At 44.4% G+C, this 22,566-nt stretch overlaps 1 protein-coding gene across 4 annotated transcripts in view; it reads right to left on the bottom strand.

Annotated features, from left to right (window-relative positions):
• The window catches only part of rtkna (rhotekin a), a 157,854-nt gene that overhangs the window by 79,555 nt on the left and 55,733 nt on the right, over positions 1-22,566 (bottom strand). For all 4 annotated transcript variants that reach the window (XR_013574196.1, XM_078534856.1, XM_078534854.1 and 1 more), the window contains 3 exons: positions 12,541-12,594; positions 12,200-12,317; positions 2,671-2,895 (listed from right to left, as the gene is read on the bottom strand). Coding sequence is in view for 3 of the 4 variants with exons in the window: in XM_078534856.1 (XP_078390982.1) it covers positions 2,671-2,895; positions 12,200-12,317; positions 12,541-12,594 (397 nt within the window). In the remaining variant the exon portion in view is untranslated. The remainder of the gene's footprint in view (positions 1-2,670; positions 2,896-12,199; positions 12,318-12,540; positions 12,595-22,566) is intronic.

The following is a 22,566-nucleotide window of genomic DNA, read 5'->3' as shown; positions in this document are numbered from 1 at the left end:
CTTTAAAAATCGGAGTAGAGAGTACAAAAGCCAGGATCTTACAGTGAATCTTTATGAAACACTGTTTTGTCCTCAAGTGGGGGATTGCACCCAGTCCTGGGCACCATGTTGTAGGAAGGATGTGAAGGCATCAGAGTGTGCAGAAAAGATTCACAAGAATGGTTCCATAGATAAGCGCAATTATGAGGGCTTGAAAGCAGAGTTTGCTAAAGTTTGTTAAACTGGCAAATGAGGTTAAGGGGTGGTCAATAAATGTTCAGTGGCAGACATTTAAGGAAATATTTGGAAATACTCAGAATAGATACATTCCAACAAGAAAGAAAATTCCAAGAGGAGGACCCACCATCCGTGGTTAACTAGAAAAGCTACAGTATCAAACATAAAGAAAAAGCATTGTGCAAAGACAGGTGGCAGGTCAGAAGATTAGTTGACTCTTAAATGCCCTCTGAACAAAGGCAGTTAGGGGTGGGCAATAAATGCTGGCCTAGACAAAGATGCCCACATCTCGTGAATGAATAAAAAAAAAATTAAAAACAGCAAAGAATGACTAAAAGGTTAATAAGGAGGGAGAAATTAGAGTACGAGAGAGAGCTAGCCAGTAATATAAAGATGGATAGTACGAGTTTCTAGAGATATTTAAAAAAGAAACTAGTTAACAAAGTGAGTCTGAGGAATTAATAATGGAAAAAAAGATGGCAGGTGAATTGAAAAAGTATTTTTCATCAGTCTTCACTATAGAGGACACAAGTCACATCCCAGAAATAGCTGTAAATGGAAGGGAGGGAGGAACTCAGGAAAATTACAATCACCAGGGAAGTGGTACTGAGCAAATTGATGGAGCTCTGGGCTGACAAGTCCTCAGGTCCTGATGGACTTCATCCTAGGATCTTAAAAGAAGTGGCTAGTGAGATAGTTGATGCATTGGTTTTAATTTTCCAAAATTCCTTAGATTCAAGCAAGGTTCAATTGGACAGAAAGCTGGAAACTACAGGCCAGTTAGCCTAACGTCTGTCATAGGGAAGATGTTAGAAGCTATTATTAAAGATATTGTAGTAGGGCACTTAGAAAAATTCAAGACAATCAGGCAGAGTCAACATGGTTTGTGAGAGGAAAATCATGTTTAACCAATTTCTTGGAGTTCTTTGAAGGAGTCACATGTTCTGTGGATAAAGGGGAACTGATGGATGTGCTATCCTTGGATTTCCTGAAGGAATTTGATAAAGTGCCACATCGAAGGTTATTGTGGATTATAAAAGCTCATGGTGTAGGGGCTAACATATTGACATGGATAGAAGATTGGCTAGCGAACAGGAAGCAGAGAGTTGGCACAAATGGTTCGCAAGATGTGACGAGTGGTGTGTCACAGGGATCAGTGCTGGGACCTCAGTTGTTTACAATTTATATCAATGACTTGGATGAAGGGATTGAAGGAATGGTGGCTAAATTCACTGACGACACAAAGGTAGATAGGAAAGTAAATTGTGAAGAGGATGTAAGGAGGTTACAAAGTGGCAAAGATGGGTTAAGTGAGTGGGCAAAGATCTGGCAAATGAAATATAATGTGGGAAAATGTGAAATTGTTCATTTTGGCAGGAAGAATAAAAAAAGCATATTATCTAAATGGTAAGAGATTGTAGGTCTCTGAGATTCAGAGGGGTCTGGGTGTCCTAGTGCATGAGTCACAAAAGGCTAATATCCAGGTACAGCAGGTAATTAGGAAAGCTAATAGAAAGTTATCATTTATTGTGAGGGGAATTGAATACAAAAGTAGGGAGGTTATGCTTCAGGCGTACAGGGCAATGGTGAGCCCACATCTGGAGTATTGTGTACAGTACTGGTCACCTTATTTAAAGAATGATGTAAATGCATTAGAAGCAGTTCAGAGAAGGTTTCCCAGACTAATACCCGGAATGTGTGAGTTGTCTTATGAGGAAAGGTTGGACAGGTTAGGCTTGTATCCACTGGAGTTTAGAAGAGTAAGAGGTGACTTGATTCAAACAAATAAGATCCTGAGGGGTCTTGACAGGGTGGATGTGGAGAGGATGTTTCCACCTGTGGGAGAATCTAAAACTAGGTATCACTGTTTAAAAATGAGGGGTTGCCAATTTAAAACGGAGATGAAGAGACGATTTTTCAATCAGAGGGTCGTGAGTATAAGGGTTTTCAATGACGTAGGTAGATTGGAGAAGTTGAGGTTGTTTTCCCATGGAGAAGGTTGAAGAGTTTTGGTTGAGGTATCAATATTTTGAGGTGTGTGGACAGAGTAAATAGGGAGAAACTGTTCCTATTGGTGGAAGGATCAAGAACCACAGGGCACAGGTTTAAGGTGGCTGGTAAAAGAAACAAAGGCAGCATGAGGAAAACCATTTTATGCAATGTGTGGTTGGGATTTGGAATGCACTGCCTGAGAGAGTGTGGGGGCAGGACATGGCTTTCAAAAGGGAACTGGATAATTATTTGATGAGAAAGAATTTGCAGGAACTGGAAATGGTGAGGGCTAAGAGGCTTTTTTTCATTCATTCATGGGAAGCAAAGCCAGCATTGGTGACCCATCTCAAATTGTCCTTGAAAACTAGCTGAGTTGGTCTTGCAGAAAGATAGCACAGATCAGATGGACTGAATAGCCTTATTTTGTGCGGTAACCATTCTATGATTCTATGAAGAACATACACCACAGCTGCAGCTGGCAACAAGACAGGGCTGGGACCACCATTGGCCATTGCACTCTCTCCAGTGCTGTCAAGGCTGGCTCGAACCTTCTTCCCTGTTGAGCGTCCAAGGGAGCTGCTGAGTTTGCTAGCAAGCTTTTTCGGTGCACTGGTAATTGAGAAATCCTCTTCTACACAACAGCTGTAAATCTCCATCTTCATCTCAAAATCAGGTTCAACACTGGAGCTACAATAGAGAATAACAGAATTAGAAAGACAACAACAGCTACACTGACAGAGGGAGGGGGACAGAGAGAAAATTAAACAGATTCAAATTCGTATCCATTGGATCTGCCACTAAACATGACCAGACAGACCTGCTCAAAAGCAAATGACAAAACTCTGTAATTGGACATTGTAGATATGACAGGATTCATCCTTACGGTTCACTGTGTCCGAGAATATATCGACTGCTGAAGACACACAAAAGTGATGGCCCTTTACACCCCATCTTATCTACGACTGGTTCTGCCCAACATGAATTGGCCAAATAGTTAGGTGAGCTGCGACAACCAGATCTGAGCAAGTTTTCCACATAGACGGTGACTGATTCCTTCACACTTGCAAAGGCCACGCAAGACTTGTATATCGGTAGCAATGCTGTGTCCATGTGCTCATTTGACATTGCTAGCCTATTCATAGAAACATAGAAAATAGGAGCAGGGGTAGGCCATTTGGCCCTTCAAGTCTTCTCTGCCATTCATTATGATCATGGCTGATCATCCAACTCAATAGCCTGCTCCCACTTTCTCCCCATATCCTTTGATCCCTTTCGCCCCAAGAGATATATCTAACTCCTTCTTGAAAACTACAATGTTTTGGCCTCAACTATTTTCAGTGGTAGCGAATTCCACAAGCTCACCGCTCTCTGGGAGAAGAAATTTCTCTTCATCTCAGTCCTAAATGGTCTACCCCATATCCTCAGACTGTGACCCCTGATTCTGGACTCCCCCACCATCGGGAACATCCTTCCTGCATCTATCCTGTCTAGTCCTGTTAGAATTTTATAGGTTTCTATGAGATCCCCCTCATTCTTCTGAGCTCCAGCGAATATAATCCTAATCGACCCAATTTCTCCTCATATGTCAGTCCCGCCATCCCAGGAATCAGTCTGGTAAACCTTCACTGCACTCCCTCTATAGCAAGAACATCCTTCCTCAGATAAGGAGACCAAAACTGCACACAGTATTCCAGGTGTGGTCTCACCACGGCCCTGTATAATTGCAGCAAGACATCCCTGCTCCTGTACTCAAATCCTCTGGCTATGAAGGCCAACATACCATTTACCTTCTTTACCGCCTGCTGCACCTGCATGCTTACCTTCAGCGACTGGTGTACAAGGACACCCAGGTCTCATTGCACATTCCCCTCTCTCAATTTATAGCCATTCACCAATGTTCCAGTTAAGGAAGCCATAGATATTTGCACTGCAGCACTATATCATGGTGATCTAGACCCGCCACCATTGCGTGAATCAGTATTTATTGAACTTTGAACTCAACTCTGAGAGTTGCTGAGTTCCTACTTTAACAGCACCAAAGATGCTGCCACTGGACCCCCACAAGGCTCAGCTTTCACAAGCATCTTTGATCTTTGTCGGTTCCAATGAGAAAAATAGTATACAAACTGATAGTAAAGTTAATAAAATATATTAAAAAAGAAAAATAAGTAAGTGAATAATGTAATTATTTAAAACACATTGAAGATGGCACAAAGGTGATGTGTGAAGGCTGCAGCATGTGGGAGCTCCTGGATAACATTGTGATCCAGAGCAAACACGTCGGCAGTAAATGTTTGCAGCTCGAGGAACTTCAGCTCAGAGTCACTGAGCTGGAGGCTGAGCTGCAGACACTGCGACACATCAGGGAGAAAGTTACCTGGGTGCTTTATACCAAGAGACAGTCACCCCCCTTAGGACAGGGTCTTCTGATTTGTTCAGTGGCCAGGGACAGGAGGGTGTGCTTGCGAGTAAGGCAGGTAAGGGGACCCAGATGGCAGGAGTACAGGAGTGTGAGCCTCTGCAATGGTCCAACAGGTTTGGGGTTCTCTCAGTTTGCTTGGATGAGTGGGGGCTGCAGGGTGGATGAGCAAACTGACCATGGGACTGTGATGTAGGAAGCCATCAAAGTGGGAGGAGCAAAAAGGAATGCAGTGGTAGTAGGGGGCAGATTGTTCTCTACAGCAAAGAGCGAGAGTTCAGATGGCTTTGTTGCCTGTCCAGTGCCAGGGTTCAGGACATCTGCTCAGGGCTGGAAAGGAAGTTGCAGTGGGAGGAGGAGGATCCAGTTGTCATGGTCTATGTAGGTACCAATGACATAGGTAGAACTAGGAAAGAGGTTCTTGGACTGGTCAGGTGGGCAGAGCGGTGGCAAATGGAATTCAACCTGGAATGGTGTGAGGTAATGCACTTGGGAGGGCTAACAAGGCAAGGGATTACACTATGAAGGGTAGGACCTGGAAAGTACTGAAGATCAGAGGGATCTTGGTGTGCATATCCACAGATCCCTGAAGGTAATAAAGCAGGTAGATAAAGTGGTTAAGAAGGCATATGGGATACTTGCCTTTATTAGCCGAGGCATAGAATACAAGAGCAGGGAGGTTATGCTGGAACTATGTAAAACACTGGTGAGGCCACAGCTGGAGTACTGTGTGCAGTTCTGGTCACCACATTATAGGAAGGATGTGATTGCACTGGAGAGGGTGCAGTATAGGAGATTTACCAGGATGCTGCCTGGGCTGGAGGGTCTGAGCTGTGAGGAAAGATCGGATAGGCTGGGGTTGTTTTCCTTGGAGCAGCGAAGGCTGAGAGGGGACATGATTGAGGTGTATAGGATTGTGAGGGGCACAGATAGGGTGGATAGGAAGGCACTTTTTCCATTAGCAGAGGGGTCAATAACCAGGGAGCATAGATTTAAGGTAAGAGGTAGAAAGATAAGAGGGGAGTTGAGGAGAAATGTTTTCACCCAGAGGGTGGTGGGAGTCTGGATCTCACTGCCTGAAAGGGTGGTTAAGTCAGAAAACCTCGTAACATTTAAGAAGTATTTAGAGATTCACTTGCGTTGCCATAGCCTCCAGGGCTATGGGCCAAGCGCTGGAAAATGGGATTAGTGTAGTCAGATCTTTGTTGACTGGCGCGGACACGATGGGCCAAATGGCCTCCTTCTATACTGTAAATATCTAAGAGTCTTTAAGCTTCACCAGGTTGACACCTCATTTTTAGGTATGTCTGGTGCTGCTCCTGGCATGCCCTCCTGCACTCTTCATTGAACCAGGGTTGATCCCCTGACTTGATGGTAATGGTAGAGTGGGGGATTTGCCAGGCCATGAGGTTACAAATTGTGTTCGAGTACAATTCTGCTGCTGCTGATGGACCACAGCGCCTCGTGGATGCCCAGTCTTGAGTTGCAAGACCTGTTCAAAATCTATCCCATTTAGCACGGTGGTAGTGCCACACAACACGATGGAGGGTATCCTCAATGTGAAGCTGGGACTTCGTCTCCACAAGGACTGTGTGGTGGTCACTCCTACCGATACTGTCATGGACAGATGAATCTGCAGCAGGCAAGTTGGTGAGGATGAGGTCAAGGATGTTTTTTCCCTCTTGTTGGTTCCCTCACCACCTGCCACAGACCCAGTCCTTTATGTCCTTTAGGACTTGGCCAGCTCGGTCAGAATAGGAACAGGAGAAGGACCTTCAGCCCATTAAGCCTGCTCAGCCTTTCAAAATGATCATGGCTGATCGAACAATTCAATACTTTTTACCCGCGCTATCCCCATAACCCTTTACATTATTGTTAATCAGAAATCCATCAATCTCTACCTTTAGCATACTCAGTGACTGAGCATCCATGGCCCTCTGGGGTAGAGAATTCCAAAGATTCACCACCCTCTGAGTAAAGACATTTCTCCTCATCTCGGGCCTAAGTGGCTCCTCCCTTATTTTGAAATTGTGTCCCCTGGTTCTAGACTCCCCAACCAGGGAATATATCTTGCCTGCATCTACCCTGTCTATTCCTTTAAGTATTTTGTAGGTTTCAATAAGGTCACCTCTCATTCTCTGAAACTCTGGAGAACACAGGCCCAGTTTCCCCAATCTCTCTTCATAAGACACTCCCGCCATCCCCGAAACAAGTCTGGTGAACTTTTGTTGCACTCCCTCTATGGTAATAAAATCCTTTCTGAGGTAAGGGGACCAAAACTGCACATACTACTCCAGGTGCGGTCTAACCAAGCGTCTATACAATTGAAGCAAGACTTCACCACTCCTGTACTCAAATCCTCTTGTGATATAGGCTAACATTCCATTAGCTTCCGAATTCCCTGCTGCACCTGCATGTTAGCTTCCAGTGACTTATTGACAAGGACACCCAGATCCTTTTGTACATCTACACTTTCTAATCTCTTACCATTGAGGAAATACTCTGCACATCTGTTCCTTCTACCTCACATTTTTCCACATTATATTCCATCTGCCATGTTCTTGCCCACTCACTAAGTCTGTCCAAACCCTCCTGTAGCCGCTTTATACCTTCCTCACAACACACATTCCCACCTGGCTTTGTATCATCCACAAACTTGGAAATATTGCATTTGATCCCCACATCCAAATCATTGATATATTGTGAACAGCTGGGGCCCAAGTACTGATCCTTGCGATACTCCACTAGTCACAACCTGTCAATGCGAGAATGACCCGTTTATCCCTACTCTCTGTTTTCTGCCTGTTAGCCAATCCTTACCCCACACCAGTACATTGCCTCCTATCCCATGTGCTTTTATTTTGCTAATCAACCTCCTGTGGGGGACTTTATCAAAAACGTTCGGAAAATCCAAGTACACTACGTCCATCGACTGTCCTTTATCAATTCTGTTAGTAACATCCTCAAAAAAAACACCAACAAGTTCATCAAACATGATTTCCCATTCGCAAATCCATACTGACTGTGCCCAATCAGATCATGATTATCCAAATATCCATTTATCACACCCTATATAATAGATTCTAGCATTTTCCCCACTACTGATGTAAGACTAACAAGTCTATAGTTCCCTGTTTTCTCTCCCCCTCCCTTCTTAAATAGTGGATGACATTTGCTACTTTCCAATCTGCAGGAACCATTCCAGAATCTATAGGATTTTGGAAAATGATCACCAATGCATCCACTGTCTCTATAGCAACCTCTTTCAACACTCTGGGATGTAGAATATCAGGTCCCAGGGACTTATCAACTTTCAGTCCCATTAATTCCTCCAACACAACCTTCTGGCTTATACTAATTTCCTTCAACTCCTCATTCTCCCTGGTCCCTTGGATCTCTAAATCTGGGAGATTTCCTGTATCTTCCTCAGTGAAAACAGACACAAAGTAACCATTTAGCCTCTCTGCCATTTCTCTATTCTGGTATTTCTCTATTCTTTATCTCTATGGTGATAGACATTGAAGTCCCCACCCAGACCCACAGCAATCTAAGTTGACTTTTAAATACCCTCTGAAATGGCCTAGCAAGCCACTCAGCTATAACAAACCGCTACAAAGTCACAAAAAAGGAATGAAACTGGACGGACCACCCGGCATCGACCTAGGCACTGGAAATGACAACGGCAAACTCAGCCCTGTCGACCCTGCAAAGTCCTCCTTACTAACTCCTGGGGGCTGGTGCCAAAATTGGGAGAGCTATCTCACAGACTAGTCAAGCAACAGCCTGAAATAGTCATCCTCATAGAATCATACCTTACAGATAATGTCCCAGACACCACCATCACCATCCCTGGGTATGTCCTGTCCCACCAGCAGGACAGGCCCAGCAGAGGGGGCGGCACAGTGGTATACAGTCAGGAGGGAGTTGCCCTGGGAATCCTCAACATCGACTCCAGACCCCATGAAGTCTCATGGCATCAGGTCAAACATGAGCAAGGAAACCTCCTGTTGATTACCATGTACCGCCCTCCCTCAGCTGATGAATCAGTGCTTCTCCATGTTGAACACCACTTGGAGGAAGCACTGAGGGTGGCAAGGGCGCAGAATGTACTCTGCGTGGGGACTTCAATGTCTTATGATGACCAGGAAACCACTGTCAATTGTTGTGAAAACCCATCTGGTTCACCAGTGCCCTTTAGGGAAGGAAATCTGTCATCCTTGGTATGTGTATACCACAGAGTGAAGAGAGCACAAGTCTAAGACTCTCTCAAGCTGGAAATGATGCCAGACAGCTGAGGAAGTGAGTTTAAGGAACTCAGTGTGTTGCTCTAAAGTCAAAACAATAGTGAGTTTAGAGTGAGTTTTCTGGATATACCAGGGGAGATACCACTTGTGGAAGAACCTCTAGTGAATGCTCATAAGTCGACTGGAAAAGAAACCTCTTTATAACGAGCCAGCTCTTGCCTTGGTGTGGGAATAGTGGTGTCTCTTCCCTGGAGTGTTGGGTCTTTGTGGGTATTACTGAGGTAAAAGGGATAGCATGATTTTGAATCATTTTTTCCTTTGGGTCTGTGTTGAAATCTTCCAGGTTAAAAAATCAACAACAGACTCCTGTCAATCTGTTTCACTAAGTACCCTCCACGGTTTTAAAAACAACTAAAAATCAAGCCAGCTTTCATTCTGGTCCCAGGTATTAGTTTAATTGCTTTAAAGATCATTTCAGCTGCTGAACTTTCTTTCTTGGCTTCCAATTTGTTCCTTTTAGTATCAGATTTAGATTGTTTCTTAAATTTGGACTTTGGTCAAATTTTGGCTCATTTGTAATGGATTCTATCTTGGACTTGATACCCCAATTTCTGTTACGGACAGGGGAGAGAGACAAACTGAACTCTTTACTTTTCCCATCATCTGTCTGTGAGCAGAGGTGTTGTCATTCTCTGCCATTCTTTATATCCTGTCCAATCATGCGGAGTTGTATGCTTTTCCCTGAAGTTTGATGCTTTCCTTAACATCTCTAGTTAACCACGGATGGTGGGTCCTCCCCTTAGAATTTTTCCTTATGGTAGGAATGTACTTATTCTGAATACTCTGAAATATCCCCTTAAATGTCTGCCACTATTTCTCTATTGATCTATCCTCTAGCCTAGTTTCTCAGTTCACTTCAGCTAGCTCAGCTTTCATCCCCACATTGTTGCCCTTATCTAAGTTTAAAATACTAGTCTTAGACCCACTCTTCTCCCTTTCAAACCGGATGTAAAATTCAATCATGTTGTGGTCACTGCTACCTACCGGTGCTTTACTCTGAGATCATTAATTAATCCTGTCAACCTGTAGCTTTACATCAATAATAGGGAAAATGCTAGAATCTATGATAAGGATGTGATAAATGGATATTTGGATAATCATAATCTAATTGAGCATAGTCAGCATGGATTTGCGAATGGGAAATCATGTTTAATGAGCTTTTTGAAGTTTTTTTAGAAACATAGAACCGAGGAGGAGGAGTAGGCCATTCGGCCCTTCAAACCTGCTCCACCATTCAATATGATCATGGCTGATCCTCTGTCTCAACACCATATTCCCACTTTCTCTCCATACCCCTTGAAGCCCCTATATCCAGAAATTTGTGTGGGGGAATACAGTAAGAATTTATTGAAAGGGAATTACTTAGAATCTTCAGGCAGCCAGTGCCATCAAGTACATTAACATTTAAGGGTTACCAGATGAACCTTGAACACCCTTAGGGCTTGCAATCACCAGAAAGACCCTGGGAGACAGACTGGAGATGGAGGATGAAAACAAGATAGATTAAGTGCGCTCTTCAACAGATAAGGAAAGGACAGATGGTCCCAGCTTAGATAGGGGGAGAAGGCTCTGCCTGGGTGAAGAGGGATGTATGTACCTGGAAACAGAGATATCTGTTTAATGTAAACCTATATGCTGACAAGATTGGAATCTGAACAATGTTCTTGTACGTGATCAGCGATGTATAAATAAGCTGTATATTTGTAATTTGGTAGAGTGCTACCTCAAGCTGCTTTGAGGTGGTTCTCTCCTTGCAATTGCTCGAATAAACAATCGCGTAACCTGCACGTGAACCTCCTGTGGTCCATTTGTCAAAGTTACCACAACATTATCAGTTTCTCTCTTGAATATACTCAGTGACCCGGCCTCCACAGCCTTCTGTGGTAGAGAATTCCACGGGTTGACCACCCTCTGAGTGAAGAAATTTTTCCTCATCTCAGACCTAAATGGCCTGCCCCGTATCCTGAGACTGTGACCCCTGGTTCTAGACTCCCCAACCAGAGGAAACATCCTCCCTGCATCCAGTCTGTCTAGCCCTGTTAGAATTTTATATGTTTATCCTTCCTTCTAAACACCAAATATCTTTGAATATTTAGTTCCCAATCTTAATCATAATGTAGCCAGAATGTCTCTGTAACAGCAATTAAGTCATACCCATTTACTTCTATATGTGCCTTCAAATGACTGACCTTGGTGCGAATGCTGTGTACAAGCATCGAACAGGATCAAAATACAGAATAGTGATAAAAAGACAACGTTAAGGGCACTCCATCTTAAATTGGAGACCTCTTATTCTTAATTTGTCCCCCCCAGGTTCTAATCTCTCCCACAGGGAGAAACATCCTCTCAGCATCCACTCTGTCAAGTCCCCTCAGGATCTTATATGTTTCAATAAGATCACCCTTCAATCTTCTAAACTCCAATAGATACAGGCCCAGCCTGTCCAACCTTTCCTCATAAGATAACCCCCATCCCAAGAATCAGTCCAGTGAACCTTCTGTGAACTTGAGGAGGTGGTGGGCAAGGGCACGGGGAAAAGACAGGAGAATGGCACAAAGTCATAATGCTCATTCAGGTAACCAGTGCATACATGATGAGCCAAATGGCCTCCTTCTGCACCAAAACAAAATCTGTGATTCTATGACATGGTTTCAAATCCCACCATGGCAGCTGGTGGAACTTAAATTGAATTAATAAATCTGGAATATAAAGCTAGTCTCAGTGATGGTGACCATGAAACCATTGTTGATTGTTGTAAAAACCCATCTGGTTCACTAATGTCCTTTAGGGAAGGAAATCAGCCGTCCTTACCTGGTCTGGCCTCCATGTGACTCCAGACCCACAGCAAATGTGGGTGACTCTTAACTGCCCTCTGAAATGGCCTAGCGAGCCACTCAGTTCAAGGGCAATTAGGGATGGGCAACAAATGCTGGTCTTGCCAGTGACACCCACATCCCATGAAAGAATAAATATAAAAATAACTTCATCCAATACAATTATATCCTTTCTTAAATAAGGAGACCAAAACTGTACACAGTACTCTATAGGGTCTCACTAACGCCCTGTATAACCGTAGCAAAACATTCCGACTTTTATATTCCATTCTCCTTACAGTAAACAACAAATTCCATTTCCCTTCCTACTAACTTTGTGATTCTTGTGCCGGGTCACCAAGATCTGAACAATGTATAAAAACAAAAGTCCTGAAGTACAGACATATCTCGAGTCATTTGATTGTTTGGCCTGGGAAGCAGAGTTTTCTACTTACAACACAAAGGAATTTTCAAAACAAATATCTGTCATGGTCCGATCCACCATCACCATGTCGGTGTCATAGATGTCACAGCCAATCTTTATCAATGCAAACACAGCATAGCGATGGAAATCTGAGGGGACACAGAGAGAATCAGACCTAGAAATAATCATTTTCAATGCACAGAATGACTCACACCCATTGCCCCATGTTCCCACATTCCCCGCTCATTTTCACCCTCTTTCACCACTTTCCATTCCTGTCCAACAAACTCCATCCTGTACCTTTCCAAACCCAAGCCTCCAACAAATAGATATCTCAATTAACGTCCACTCAGAAAAAAGAATATCTCTCACCTCCTTTGTTTTTGAAGTAGTCAGTATCCTTCCACATCAGGGGAATTCGAAGATCTATCAAGGAGAACAGATCATCATCATCAAGTTTCTGACCAGTGCTGGGGCCTTGATACTATCTATATCAGATTAAATGAGGAGGCTGAGAGTAATGTCTCTAAGTTTGTTGACAATACTAAGCCAGGTGGAAATGTAAGTTGTGGGAAACACACAAAGGGGCTGCAAAGAGAAATAAGCAGTCAGTGGGCAGCAAGGTGTAAATGGTGTATAATGTGGGGAAATGTGAGGTATTTACTTTGGACATAAGGATAGAAAAGCAGAATATTCTTAAACTAGTTAGCGACTATTAAAAACCCTCTCATATTGATGTTCAGACGGATTTGGGTGTACAAGAAACAAAAACATAAGTATATACGAATGTAAGAAAGAAGAGAAGACCACACGGCCCATCAAACCTCTCCACCATTCAACATAATCACTGCATTTCAACTGCACTTTCCCGCCCGCTCCCCATATCCCCTCATTCCCTGAGAGACTCTCCCAGCCTTAAATGTATTCAACGATGAACATCCACAACCCTCTGGGGTAGAGAATTCCAGTTTCCCAACCCTTCGAGTGAAGAAGTTTATCCTCATCTTAGTTTTAAATGATTGACCCCTTATCCTGAGACAGTGCCCCCATGTTTTAGATTCTCCCGACCAGCGGAAACAATCTCTCAGCATCCACCCTGTCAAACCCCTTCAGAATCTTGTAGGTTTCAATGAGATCACCTCTCATTCTTCTAAACTCCATAGAATATGAGCCCAGGTTACTCAGCCTTTCATCACAGGTCAATCCCTTCATCCCAGGGACCAATCTAGTGAACCTTCGCTGTACCACCTCAAATGCAAGTACATCCTTCCTTAAATACGGAGACCAAAACTGCACACAGTATTCGAGATGTGGTCCCACCAAAGCACAGTACAACTGTAGCTAGGTGGTTAACAGGCTGATACAGCAAGCAATTTAAGGAAAGATATACTTGCATTGAGGGGAGCTGCAACAATGGTTTAATAGGCTGATTTCTGAAATAAGTGGGTTGTCCAACGAGGAGAGATTGTGTAGAATGGGAATAAACTGTGCGGAGTTTATCAGAATGAGAGGTGATCTCATTGAAACGTGAAAGATCCTGAGCGGGCTCCATAGGGTAGATGCTGAGCGGGTTCTATAGGGTAGATGCTGAGTGGGTTCTATAGGGTAGATGCTGAGCGGGCTTCATAGGGTAGATGCTGAGTGGGTTCTATAGGGTAGGTGCTGAGCGGGCTCTATAGGGTAGATGCTGAGTGGGCTCCATAGGGTAGATGCTGAGCGGGCTCTATAGGGTAGATGCTGAGCGGGCTCTATAGGGTAGATGCTGAGCGGGCTCTATAGGGTAGATGCTGAGTGGGCTCCATAGGGTAGATGCTGAGCGGGCTCTATAGGGTAGATGCTGAGCGGGCTCTATAGGGTAGATGCTGAGCGGGCTCTATAGGGTAGATGCTGAGCGGGCTCTATAGGGTAGATGCTGAGTGGGTTCTATAGGGTAGATGCTGAGCGGGCTCCATAGGGTAGATGCTGAGCGGGTTCTATAGGGTAGATGCTGAGCGGGCTCTATAGGGTAGATGCTGAGTGGGCTCCATAGGGTAGATGCTGAGCGGGCTCTATAGGGTAGATGCTGAGCGGGCTCTATAGGGTAGATGCTGAGCGGGCTCTATAGGGTAGATGCTGAGCGGGCTCTATAGGGTAGATGCTGAGTGGGTTCTATAGGGTAGATGCTGAGCGGGCTCCATAGGGTAGATGCTGAGCGGGTTCTATAGGGTAGATGCTGAGCGGGCTCTATAGGGTAGATGCTGAGCGGGCTCTATAGGGTAGATGCTGAGCGGGCTCTATAGGGTAGATGCTGAGCGGGCTCTATAGGGTAGATGCTGAGCGGGCTCTATAGGGTAGATGCTGAGCGGGTTCTATAGGGTAGATGCTGAGCGGGTTCTATAGGGTAGATGCTGCCACGTTCTTTCCACAGGAAGAGTCTAGAACAAGGTGGGTCCACTCTCAGGATCAGGCGTCAGCCACTTAGGACTGAGATAAGGAGATTTTTTTCATTCAGAGGATTGTGAACCTTTGATCATCTATACTCTGTGGCGGAGATTATCCAGTTATTGAGCAGATTCAATTTTGTACACGAATCTAAGTGAATGAAGGTATATGGATGTAAAGCAGGGAGGTGGGATTGAGATAGAAGATTAACCATGTTCATACTGAATTAGTCTGGTGGGAGGTCTGCCTTTTACAAATCTGGACTGGCCCTCTTTAATGAACTCAAACCTCTCCAAGTGCCTGTCGACTGTTTTCCCTGATTATTGTTTGTAAAACTTTGCCCATGGCCAATGTTAAATTGACCAGCCTGTAATCTTTATCAGAGGGTTAGCAGGTCTGAAGCCTCAACAGTACGATCAGGAGTGCTGGGCATCACTGACGTGTGCAGTATTCCTCAGAAACTGAGCCAGACGGAAAAAACAATTTAAATCACCAGACGTCGTGTTGTGGAGAATGTCAGGGCCTTGGTGGAAGCTGTTTTTTTCCCTGCCTGTGACCCCAGCTTTCTGTCACCAAGCCTCACCCCAACCTAGGATGCCACAGGGAGGCAAACTCTATTTAACTGGCAGCCTCCTACATAGAAAATTGACAGCACCCTAAAATGCCCCCCAATTCTAGTCATTGGCTGCTCGTCTCCACTCCTATCCTAGTCCTGCTGCTGGGACAATGACCCAGCAGGAGGCGCTGCATGGGGGCTTTCAATCTGACATAGCTCCCCACAATTTTAATCACTCCTCACACTACCTCACAGCCAGCCTCCTAGGGCCTAGCGGTCCACTCTCCTCTCTCTCTCCTCATGAGTCATATCCTTCACCACAGGAATTAATCCAGTAAATGCTTGTTACATCCCCTCTAAGGCAGGCAAAGGACAACTGATGCCATTTAATCCACAATGGAGCAGGAAAGAAAAGGATACTACTTATGGAAACATGGCTTAGAGTGGGACAGGAATGGCCGTTCAACATTCCTGGTTCTGGGTATTCAGACGAGATAAAGAGGGGATTAAAAAGGGAGGGGGGTGGGTAATTTGGTTACAGAAGCAATTACAGTTCACAGAATCACAGTACAGAAGAGGCCCTTCAGCCCATAAGTCTGCACCGACACATGAAAAACGCCTGACCTACCTACCTAATCCCATTTACCAGCACTTGGCCCATAGCCTTGAATGTTATGACGTGCCAAGTGCTCATCCAGGTACTTTTTAAAGGATGTGAGGCAACCCGCCTCCACCACCCTCCCAGGCAGTGCATTCCAGACCGTCACCACCCTCTGGGTAAAAAAGTTTTTCCTCACATCCCCCCTAAACCTCCTGCCCCTCACCTTGAACTTATGCCCCCTTGTGACTGACCCTTCAACTAAGGGGAACAGCTGCTCCCTATCCACCCTGTCCATGCCCCTCATAATCTTGTACACCTCGATCAGGTCACCCCTCAGTCTTCTCTGCTCCAACAAAAACAACCCAAGTCTATCCAACCTCTCTTCATAACTTAAATGTTTCATCCCAGGCAACATCCTGGTGAATCTCCTCTGTACCCCCTCCAGTGCAATCACATCCTTCCTATAATGTGGCGACCAGAACTGCACACAGTACTCCTGCTGTGGCCTCACCAAGGTTCCATTCAACTCCAACATGACCTCCCTACTTTTGTAATCTATGCTTCGATTGATAAAGGCAAGTGTCCCATATGCCTTTTTCACCACCCCACTAACGTGCCCCTCCACCTTCAGAGATCTATGGACACACACGCCAAGGTCCCTTTGTTCCTCAGAACTTCCTAGTGTCATGCCATTCATTGAATGCTTCCTTGTCAAATTACTCCTTCCAAAGTGTATCACCTCACACTGTTCAGGGTTAAATTCCATCTGCCACTTATCTGCCCATTTGACCATCCCATCTATATCTTCCTGTAGCCCAAGACACTCAACCTCACTGTTAATCACACAGCCCATTTTTGTGTCATCCGCAAACTTACTAATCCTACCCTCCAAATAGTCATCTATATATAAACGACAAATAATAGGGGACCCAGCACAGATCCCTGTGGTACACCACTGGACACTGGCTTCCAGTCACTAAAGCATCCTTCTGTCATCACCCTCTGTCTCCTGCATCTAAGCCAATTTTGAATCCACCTTATCAAATTACCCTGTATCCCATGTGCATTTGCCTTCTTTATAAGTCTCCCATGTGGGACCTTGTCTAAGGCTTTGCTGAAGTCCATATAAACTACATCAACTGCACTACCTTCAGCTACACACCTGGTCACCTCTACAAAAAATTCAATCCAATTAACTGTTAGGCATGACCTCCCTCTGACAAAGCTATGCTGACTATCCCTTATCAAACTTTGCCTCTCCAAGTGGAGATAGATTCTCTCCTTCAGAAATTTTTCCAACAGTTTCCCTACCACTGACGTGAGACTCACTGGCCTGTAGTTCCCTGGCTTATCTCTACAACCCTTCTTAAATAGTGGAACCACATTAGCTGTTCTCCTGTCCTCTGGTACCTCCCAGAGGGCCCGAGAACAGCTAATCGTGAGGGAGATCGAAGAGCAAAGATGTTGGCAAATCACTGAAATGCAAAAAGAGTAGGGCAGTAATAGTAGGGGATTTTAACTGGGATAGTTTTAGTGTGAAAGGAGTGGAAGGAACAGAATTCTTGAGATGCATTCAGGAGAACATATTTGGCCAGAATGTAGCAAGTCCAACAAGACAGGGCACGGTTCTGGGCTTAGTTTTAGGAAATGAAGCTGGGCAGGTGGAAGGAGTGACAGTGGGGGAGCATTTTGGTGACAGTGATCATAATTCAGTTAGTTTTAACATAGTTATGAGAAAGGACAAACATAAAACAGGAGGTAAAGTACTAAATTGGGGCAAGGCCAATTTTACCAAACTGAGGAGTGATTTAGCAAAAGTGAACTGGAAACAGCTACTTGAAAGTAAATCAGTGTCAGAGCTGTGGGAGGTATTCGAACAAGAGATTCAAGGGGTTCAGAGTAAAAATGTCCCCATAAAGAAAAAGGGTGGGGCGGCCAAATCTAGAGCCTCCTGGATGTCAAGGAGTTTACTGGGTAAAATAAGACAGAAAAGGAAAGCTCACGTTAGACACTGAGAACTCAATACTACAGGAAGCTGAGAGGAGTGTAGAAAGTAGAGGGGTGAAATCAAAAAGGAAATTAGAAAAGCAAAGAGAGGGCATGAAGGAATATTGGCAAGAAAAACCAAGGAGAACTCAAAGATGTTTTATCAATACATTAAGAGTAAGAGGATAACTAAGGAAAGAGTAGGGCCATAAAAGACCAAAAAGATAACCTGTGTGTGGAGGTGGATGATGTGGGTATGGTTCTTAACGAATACTTTGTGTCTGTCTTCACAAAAAGAGGGGGACAAAGCAGACATTGTAGTTAAGGATGAGGAGTGTGAAGTATTGGATGTGATAAACATAGGGAGAGAGGAAGTAATTAAAGGGATTTGCATCCCAGAAAGTGGATGAATCACCCGGGTGGATGAAATGTATCCTAGGCTGTTAAAAGAAGCCAGGTAGGAAATTGCGGAGGGTCAGACCATCATTTTCCAATCCTCACTGGATAGAGGTGAAGTGCTGGGGCATTGGAGGTCTGATAATGTTGTACCTTTGCTTAAAAAGGGAGTGAACGACAGACTGAATAATTACAGGCCAGTCAGTCTGACCTTGGTAGTGGGAAAATTATCAGAATCAATCCTGAGAGACAGGATAAACTGTCACTTAGAAAGGCACAGCTTAATCAAGGGCAGTCAGCATGGATTTGTTAAGAGAAAGTCGAGTCGATCTACATGGATTTTACCAAAACAAAAACAGAAATACCTGGAAAAACTCAGCAGGTCTGGCAGCATCGGCGGAGAAGAACAAAGTTGACGTTTCGAGTCCTCATGACCCTTCAACAGAACTAAGTAAAAATAGGAGAGGGGTAAAATATAAGCTGGTTTAAGGTGGGGGGGTGGGGGGAGAAGTGGGGGGGGGGGGAGAGAGAAGTTGAGGGTGGGGTGGTTGTAGGGACAAGCAAGCAGTGATAGGAGCAGATAACCAAAAGATGTCACAGACAAAAGAACAAAGCGGTGTTGAAGGTGGTGATATTATCTAAAAGAGTGTGCTAATTAAGAATGGATGGCAGGACACGCAAGGTACAGATAGCTCTAGTGGGGGTGGGGTGAAATAAGACTAAAAGGGCATAAAAGGTATAGATTTAAAAATAATGGAAATAGGTGGGAAAAGAAAAAATCTATATAAATTATTGGAAAAAACAAAAGTGAGGGGGAAGAAACGGAAAGGGGGTGGGGATGGAGGAGGGAGTTCAAGATCTAAAGTTGTTGAATTCAATATTCAGTCCGGAAGGCTATAAAGTGCCTAGTCGGAAGACGAGGTGCTGTTCCTCCAGTTTGCGTTGAGCTTCACTGGAACATTGCAGCAAGCCAAGGACAGACGTGTGGGCAAGAGAGCAGGGTGGAGTGCTGAAATGGCAAGTGACAGGGAGGTTTGGGTCTTTCTTGCGGACAGACCGCAGGTGTTCTGCAAAGCGGTCGCCCAGTCTGCGTTAGGTCTCTCCAATGTGGATTTTACCAAGGTTTTTGACAGGGTCCCACATGGCAGACTGGTTAAAAAAATAAAAGCCCATGGGATCCAGGGGAATGTAACAAGCTGAATACAAAATTGGCTCGGTGACAGGAAACACAGGGTAATTGTTGACGGGTGTTTTTGTGCCTGGAAGGCTGTTTCCAGTGGGGTTCCGCAGGGCTAAGAATTAGGTCCCCACTGTTTGTGTTTATATTAATGATTTGGATGTAAATGTAGGGGGAATGATCAAGAAGTTTACAGATGACACAATAATTGGCCGTGCGGTAGATAGAGAGAAGGATTGCTGTAGACTGCAGGAAGATATCAATGGACTGGTCAGGTGGACAGAGAAGTGGCAAATGGAGTTCAACCCAGAGAGGTGTGAGGTGATACATTTAGGGAGGTCAAACAAGGCAAAGGATTACACAATAAATGGGAGAATACTGAGAGGTGTAGAGGGAGTGAGAGACCTTGGAGTGAATGTCCACAGATCCCTGAAGGTAGGAGAATAGGTCAATGAAGGCAAATGGAATTCTTTCATTTATTAGCCAAGGGATAGTATATAAGAGCAGGGAGGTTAGAACCATAGAACCATAGAACACTACAGCACAGGAAACAGGCCATTCGGCCCCTCCAGTCTGTCCCGAAATATTATTCCGCTAGTCCCATTGACCTGCACCTAGTCCATAACCCTCCAGACCTATCCCATCCATGTATCTATCTAATTTATTCTTAAAAAACTTAAGAGTGAGCCCGCATTTACCACGTCAGATGGTAGCTCGTTCCACACTCTCACCACTCTCTGAGTGAAGAAGTTCCCCCTAAACCTTTCCCCTTTCACCCTAAAGCCATGTCCTCTCGTGTTTATTTCTCCTAATCTAAGTGGAAAGAGCCTACTCGCATTTACTCTGTCTATACCCCTCACAATTTTGTAAACTTCTATCAAATCTCCCCTCATTCTTCTACGCTCCAAGGAATAAAGTCCTAACCTGTTTAATCTTTCCCTGTAACTCAACTCCTTAAGACCCGGCAACATCCTAGTAAATCTTCTCTGCACTCTCTCAATCTTACTGATATCCTTCCTGTAGTTAGGCGACCAGAACTGCACACAATACTCCAAAGTTGGCATCACCAATGTCTTATACAATCTCATCATGACATCCCAACTCCTATACTCAATACTTTGATTTATGAAGGCCAGTATGCCAAAAGCTTTCTTTACAACCTTATCTACCTGTGACGCCACTTTCAGGGAATTATGTATCTGATCTCCCAGATCCCTTTGTTCCTCCGCACTCCTCAGTGCCCTACCATTTACTGTGGATGTCCTACTTTGGTTTGACCTTCCAAAATGTAACACCTCATACTTTTCCGCATTAAATTCCATCTGTCATTTTCTGGCCCATTTTTCCAGTTATTCCAGATCTCTCTGCAAGCTTTGAAAGCCTTCCTCGCTGTCTACAACGCCTCCAATCTTAGTGTCATCAGCAAACTTGCTGATCCAATTCACCACATTATCATCCAAATCATTGATATAGACAACAAACAACAATGGTCCCAGTACAGATCCCCGAGGCACACCACTAGTCACAGACCCCCAGTCTGAGAAGCAATCATCCACTACCACTCTCTGTCTTCTCCCACACAGCCAATTTCAAATCCAGTTTACAACCTCTCCATGGATACCAAGTGTCTGAACCTTTTGAACTAACCTCCCATGTGGGACCTTGTCAAAGGACTTACTAAAGTCCATGTAGACAACATCCACAGCCTTTCCTTCATCTACTTTCTTGGTAACCTCCTTGAAAAACTCTACAAGGTTCGTTAAACACGACCTACCACGCACAAAGCCATGCTGACTATCCTTAATCAGCCCTTGGCTGTCCAAATAATTATATATCCGATCTCTCAGAACACCTTCCAATAATTTACCTACTACTGATGTCAGGCTCACTGGCCTGTAATTACCTGGTTTACTTTTGGAGCCTTTTTTAAACAACGGAACAACATGAGCTACCCTCCAATCCTCCGGCACCTCACCCGTGGCTAAGGACATTTTAAATATTTCTGCCAGGGCCCCTGCAATTTCTACACTAGTCTCCCTCAAGGTCCGAGGGAATATCATGTCAGGCCCAGGGGATTTATCTACCTTTATTCGCTGTAAGGCAGCAAGCACCTCCTCCTCTTTAATCTCTATATGTTCCATGAAACTACTGCTTGTTTCCCTTCCTTCCTTATACACTATGCCAGTTTCCTGAGTAAATACTGATGCAAAAAAACTGTTTAAGATCTCCCCCATCTCGTGAGGCTCCACACATAGACGGCCACTCTGATCTTCAAGGGGACCAATTGTGTCCCTTACTATCCTTTTACTCTTAATATACTTGTAGAAGCCCTTCGGGTTTACCTTCACATTATCTGCCAAAGCAACCTCATGTCTTCTTTTTGCCTTCCTGATTTCCTTTTTTAGTATTTTCTTACAATTTCTATACTCTACAAGTACCTCATTTGCTTCTTGTTGCCTATACCTGCTATACACCTCTCTCTTCTTCTTAACCAGATCGCCAGTATCCCTTGAAAACCAAGGTTCCCTATGCCTGTTGACTTTGCCTTTAATCCTTACAGGAACATGCAAACTCTGCACTCTCAAAATTTCGCCTTTGAATGCCTTCCACTTACTGAACACATCCTTGCCAGAAAACAACTTATGCCAATCCACTCTTCCTAGATCCTTTCTCATTTCCACAAAATTGCCTTACTCCAATTTAGTATCTCAACTCGAGGACCAGACCTATCCTTATCCATAATTATCTTAAAACTAATGACATTGTGGTCACTGGACCCAAAATGTTCGCCTACACATACTTCTGTCACCTGACATGTCTGGTTCCCTAATAGGAGATCAAGTATTGCATCCTCTCTCGTTGGTACCTCTATATATTGATTTATATATTGTTCCTTACATCGGTCTGCTATCTCTCTACAGATTTGCTCCTCCAATTCTCTCTGACTATTGGGCGGTCTATAATACAACCCCATTAGTGTGGTCACACCTTTCCCATTCCTCAGCTCCACCCATATGGCCTCTGTAGACGAGCCCTCCGGGCTGTCCTGCTTATGCACAGCTGTGATATTTTCCCTGACTAGTAATGCCACTCCTCCCCCTTTCATCCCTCCCCCTCTATCACGTCTGAAACAACGGAACCCCGGAACATTGAGCTGCCAGTCCTGCCCCTCTTGCAACCAAGTCTCACTAATAGCAATAATGTCGTAATCCCACGTGCCAACCCACGCCCTAAGCTCATCTGCCTTTCCGACAATACTCC

This window comes from Cetorhinus maximus, unplaced genomic scaffold (assembly GCF_964194155.1).
Source record: "Cetorhinus maximus unplaced genomic scaffold, sCetMax3.hap1.1 HAP1_SCAFFOLD_125, whole genome shotgun sequence".
In the NCBI taxonomy this organism is placed as follows: Eukaryota; Metazoa; Chordata; class Chondrichthyes; order Lamniformes; family Cetorhinidae; genus Cetorhinus; species Cetorhinus maximus.
Note: the sequence above shows the minus strand (reverse complement) of the source record. Positions and strands in the feature narration are given on the sequence as shown.